The 6,000-nt window shown below is 32.3% G+C and overlaps 1 protein-coding gene across 1 annotated transcript in view; it reads left to right on the top strand.

Moving 5' to 3' along the window:
• LOC150106607 (coiled-coil domain-containing protein 77-like) overlaps window positions 1–1,496 on the top strand; it is a 183,495-nt gene extending 181,999 nt beyond the window's left edge. The window contains exon 10 of the mRNA XM_090393440.1: window positions 1,347–1,496. Within this exon, the coding sequence (XP_090249566.1) occupies window positions 1,347–1,496 (150 nt within the window). The remainder of the gene's footprint in view (window positions 1–1,346) is intronic.
• Window positions 1,497–6,000: the final 4,504 nt, after the last annotated feature.

Genomic DNA, 6,000 nt, shown 5'->3' on the forward strand with positions numbered 1-6,000 from the left:
GTAGTCTTCAAAATATTACCATTATCTTCTACTGTGAGTCATCTTCCCGTAAACTGAATAGTAAACTGAAATACCTCACTTTCATCTCCCAAAGAACAAAGCAGAATGTTGTTAAGAAAATCTTACAGCAATTCTGTAAGCCACCAAATGAACAAGAAAAAACACAATTTTTTTTTTTTTTTTAAAGTTGCTCCTTCCGACAAAAGGTTATTTGCTAACCTGTACATTGGGTGGGCTAAAGACTTTTCCTATTTTTTTAAGCAATTTTATATATTTTTGTATTTTTTGGTCTCAAGAGCAGGGTCTAGAAACTAAACATGGAACCTTTTCAAGCACTTAAGGTTTTCAATAAGCAGGATAGTGGTCTCACACTAGGTGATGAAGTTCATCTCCCACCTAAAAGATTACAGAGGAGCAGTACTTATTCCCTACATTTGGTCATTTACTAACAAGATTAAAAGTTTCTACGTCAACAAAGAATTAAAGCTCCTGCCTTCTCACTCAACAAGATTTCAAATCTTATGCCTCCTCCCTATCTGCCACTTAAGACACCTGGTGTTTACAAGATCGCCTGTACCTGTGATTTGTGTTCTGTAAGACAGACAAGCAAGGCAAGTCAGGAGAAATATGTATACCATTTTATGGGCATGGTGAAAAACAAAAGAAATCAGAATTGGCATTGAACTGAAATTATCTATTATACATAGATTAAGTTGCTACTTCAGAACTTTTAAAGAATTGTACAAAATGTTGAAATATCCACAACAGTGCAACAAGAAACAAGACATGATCTTACACCAAGTCTGGTCTTATCATAAAACATCTGATGCATGCAGACACCAGAAGCACACAACACCACTAGCCATCATGTTACAGCATAGCAAGTGTGCATTTTAAGTATTTAACATTGTGATCGTTACTCGCTTGTTGCACAATTTGTTTAATTCATTATTTCCTGAAGAAGAATTAACCATAGTTCTTGCACAAAACTGATTGAATGTTAAATAAATATATTTTACTACCAATTTCTTCTATGGTTTACATACTGGCATTATATTAGGAGATAGTTTACAGCTTTTGTAGTGAAATTCATGAGCCTGAACGGATATACCATTATAGTAAAGTATAATACATCAAAACTTCAGTCATCTGACATACTCCAAATTCCAATATGTTTGTATGTTTTATAGGTCTTTTTAAATTATAGTATTGTTCATCTAAGCAGAAGAACTTTTTGATCGAGGTAATTCATATAAATATGCTCATTTATCAAATAGCATTTATGAAAATTGACGTGTGAATTAATATAGTGTAATGTACAATATTTCAATGTTTTATATTTACAGGCAGTAATACAGCTGGAGAAGGGAGATAAAGACATGAAGTTATTAAATGTAGTTCAGACTACAGCTACTCGTTCTAAATACATTACAGATAATTTGAAAGACCTGAAGGTGAAACTGTATCAGTTGGAAAATGACCTTCGATATTTGTAAATACCGATTTATAAATATAATTTTAAAAAAAAATTGTAAATATATGTATATAGGTTTATATATGTACTTATGTGAATAGATTAAAATCTAAGTTTTATATATATGTTTGTGTATTATTTACTTCATATAAGTGTGTTATTAATTCTTACTCTGGTGAATTTTAGATCTGATATATGAAAATAAATGTAACATTGGTAAATTATTCAGATTTTTCATTTGTTGAAAAGGTATGTATGATAATAACAGTAATAATAATGATTTGCATAAGTAATAAGTTAGGTTGTAAATAATTTTCATTACCACTATATGACCCTTCAAGTAACATGCAAAAATTCCATTTTTGGTCTTTAGAGTAGGGGTATCTATATTTTAGCTCACCAGTGGTACATATTTAATGTGCTATAGGTTTGCAACCTTTTGTGGATGGGATTATCATAAAATTACTCCCAACTCTAAAAAAATGGTTCTACTCTTTAGCATCAAATATGAAGACAGACTTCTGGGATGAGAGTCACTTTCAAGTAGAAAGACAGACAGAAGAAATGAATCACAACCAGATAACATATAAGAAATGCATGAATTCACTGGAGCTTCTGTCCCATTGTCCAATTCTCATCTTTCTCTGATATATCCTATTACTAAGCAGCACTTGAATACTGAATGAACATAGATGGATTGGCAAATTGGAATTTAGCTTTGTGGGTTTGATTCACATATTTCAAAAAAAAAAAAAAAAAATCTATTATTTTAAACTACTTCTCCATTATCACAGTACAATCAAATAATGTCCTGGCCAAAACCATCATCTAGTTATAAAGTTTCTTTTGTTAACAGCAAACCAGAATGAAGAGCAAAAGTTCAGATACTTTAACAATCTCAACAGTAATGAAAGTAAACGCTCTACATTAGAAGCATCAGTGCAAAAGGAGTGGAACTAGCACACAGCAATTAAAGAAACGCTATGTCAACATAATGGTGTAACTAACATTAAGAAGACCAAAACAGCTGAATAAGATCTTATCTTTTACTGTCTTATACATCTTATTATTTAGTATAAGACGATTTATTCAAACAAGTAGAGCTTTTGGAATGGAGGATGAAGCTATATGATTCAACACTAAACATAAATTTCTTCAATTGGAACCAGTTTCAAGTGAATTAATGTGGACAAAAAGGAGATTTCTTTCTGCCTGTGGAAATTCTAATATAGTAATTTTTTGAGTCATTAGAAAGAACAGGCAATATGAAATAAAAGGAAAAAGCTGGTTCTTTTTGGAGATCTAAGCAGCAGAATAGGAAATTGATCCCAACATTTGGATAAAGGACAGGGGTAATAATGGTACTAATAAAAAATTGCATAAATTCACATGGAGAGAAACATACAAAGTGAGAAGAGATAGATTATATTATTGTTGTCAGTACTATCTACAGATTGGTCCAAAGATCTAAGCATACACAGAGAATATGAAACAGTCTTATATATCCTATTATTTAGTATAAGATGATTTATTCAAACAAGTAGAGCTTTTGGAATGGAGGATGAAGCTATATGATTCAACACTAAATTCAGATACAACACTAAACCCTATATGTACAGCCTGTAGGGGCTGTACATATAGGGTCTGGTGTTGAGTAAAGTAAAATTAAATAGTCATTTGAAAAGAAATATATAACTTGAACATTGCAATACAAACATTTCGATCTAACAAAATCACACTTTGATTCGTGCTCCTTTCGAGATAACAACAAAATTTATTTTTAACAAAAGGAGCATTCCACATATCTCACCAGGCACTTGAAGTTTATGTGGTCTCCATAATCCTTATAGTTTGCTTCAGACTAGCAATATTCACATTCGACCCTAGCCTTATTACACTTATCTTCATGATCATCAAGGCAATTCATCACCACAGCTTCTCCACAAAAGGAACATCCTGCCCCTAGAGGCTGTATAAGGAGGGTGTGAACCAAGGGAGTGAAAAGAAATTTTTTTGCATGTAGAGTTGTGAATGATTGGAGTGCCTTGCCTAAAAGTGTGGTGTCTGCAGAGAATTTGAATGTATTTAAGGCATGGTATGATGAACTGTGTGTATAACAAAAGGATCTCCTAGATGAGTCTTTGATTCCGTGAGGTCTTAGGATAATAATAATGAAGTTTTGCTAACTTGGTTGGCCAAGTGGTTAGCACATCTGCTCTCCAGTCAAGCTGCAGATTCAAATTTCACTATGGGCATGGATGTTTGCAATTGTCTTTAGATGAGAGAGAGAGAGAGAGAGATCTGTTGAATCTCTAGGAAGATTGCAAATTCCCTTTTCAATTTGCACTATGGTGTCTACTTTTGGAATGTTCTGTGGAGATAAGACAAAATTAAAGCCTCTCATTAAGAGATTTGTTTTTGGTGCTAGATAAGACTTTCGGAAGAAAGATTAGTGACAACTTTGGACTGATGTAGATGTTTTTCTTTTTCTTGTTGAAGCAAGTCAAACTTTATCAAATTATATATATTTTTTTTATTTGCAACTGCTGCAGCTTTGCTGGATATAGGTCTGTCAGTAATATCCCATAGGTTGGCCAGTAGCAATGTAGCTAATTCACTATGTACAGTGAATGTATCTTGAAAGCTATCTTTGAAAGCTCTAATCTAGTGGCTGAAATCCGTTTTCTTAGGATAGCTAGTTCTGTATTCTTGTAGATTCTATCTGCTTTGGCTGAATGGAATGTATGGCTTGATTCTCACAAATTTAGGTGTATTGTCATTGTCTCTATGTTGAACCAGTAACATTAATTGGTTGATTAACTTTTTTCTTCTAAAGAATAATTCTCATTTATTGAACTTCTAACCTGTTGTATATATCAAATTCTACCAACCTTAAAATATTGCTTTTGCATTAGGGGGGTCATGCAATAACCTGGCAACCTCTAGAGTTTTTGACTGGATCCAGAAGAGGTTTAATAGATGTATGAACTGACTCGAAGAACACTGCTTTCCCATAGAATCTGTAAACATTCCCTTATCTGCATGCATTTCTAAGAATGTCCTCACTGATGTGACAACAACTGTATCCCTAATCATATGAAAATGGCCATCTGTGGCTTGTCAACATTCATTAACAATTCAGCTTCAGACTCAATGATCTTACTTCTCATCCTTTCTGCATTCCACTTAAATGTGTTCTATTTTAGGATGAAAAATATAAGACAGATGTAGAAAATACCTAAAAACAATGCATGTAATAAATTCTGTACTGCTTAAATCTAAGTTGTGAAAAATACTATATTAAACATTTATAATCCACGGCCTACCCAAGAAGTAGTTTATGGAAATAAAATTTGGACACGGAAACAAAAAGTTCGTCGAAGATTAATATCGGATGGCAAGCAGCTTTAAAAAAAAAAATCGAAAATATAAACCATTTGAAGAAATGAAAAATCAATAACTGAATAGAAAATCACAGTAAAGAGTGATAACATTGCATTTCATCATATCTATAGAGAAGACCAAGTGAATTTACATAACAGTTTTCCGTAATTTTTCTAGGAACAGTGTGCATACAGCGGTCAGTTACTTATTAGAAACAAAATGTGGGAAACAGCAAGATGTTATTTTCTACGTAAACTGCAGTATGTCCCATTTCCCAAATAATAAAGGAATCAGAGATTCAAAGACATCAGGCGCATGGGAGAACTCTAGTGGTATGAGTTTGTTTTGCATTATCATTTATTAATTCTGTAATTGCACATAAGTGTACACCATCTCATGATCCTGAACCTAACAGGTAGATAATATGCCTCAAATAATGTGATATTGGATCCTTTTTTCTGAGACACTGATTTAAAATAGTAGTTTGTAGGTTTTTCACTTTGCCACTCTGATCAAACTCTGCTACACTCGGCTAATTAAAGAACAGCTAAATAAATGTCAAAAAAAAATAACTTCCTCTATTAGACAAAGAAAATGAATCCTATAAATGAATATCTTTCTCGCATCCAGCACAAAGTAAGCAAAAGCTATTTTCAAAACTCTACCTCACTAAAACTGTTATTTTGAACGTATGTTTGGAATCCAATTCTAAAATCAAGCAAACTAGTTTTCTCAGCTCAAGGTTTAAAATATCACTTAACATAAATCATAGCACTTTATGATCCAGCAGTTGAACGCTTTCTTTTAATTATTTCATCATTTAAAACATGCATTAAGCTCAGTTATCTTTAAATATCAGTGAATGAAATGATTTGAGGAACATTTCATAAAAACTGGTTCTCTACTAAACACAAGCATGATTTCAACATTTCCCTTCAATTTTTTTTTTTCAAAGAGCGAAAAAATTGTCCCTATAATAATTGTAAAAAAGATAATCTGCAACCGAAAATCTTTGGTTGCATATTATTAAAAGAAGAAGAAGAAAAGTGAATAATGTCATGTTTCAATCAATACATCTTTGTAATCTGAGAATCAATTAAAAAAAAAAAATCAGCTAACACCTTTTTATTCCTGTATATTGA

This window comes from Typopeltis vanoorti, chromosome 5 (assembly GCF_054136105.1).
Source record: "Typopeltis vanoorti isolate ZY-2024b chromosome 5, IOZ_Tvanoo_1.0, whole genome shotgun sequence".
In the NCBI taxonomy this organism is placed as follows: Eukaryota; Metazoa; Arthropoda; class Arachnida; order Uropygi; family Thelyphonidae; genus Typopeltis; species Typopeltis vanoorti.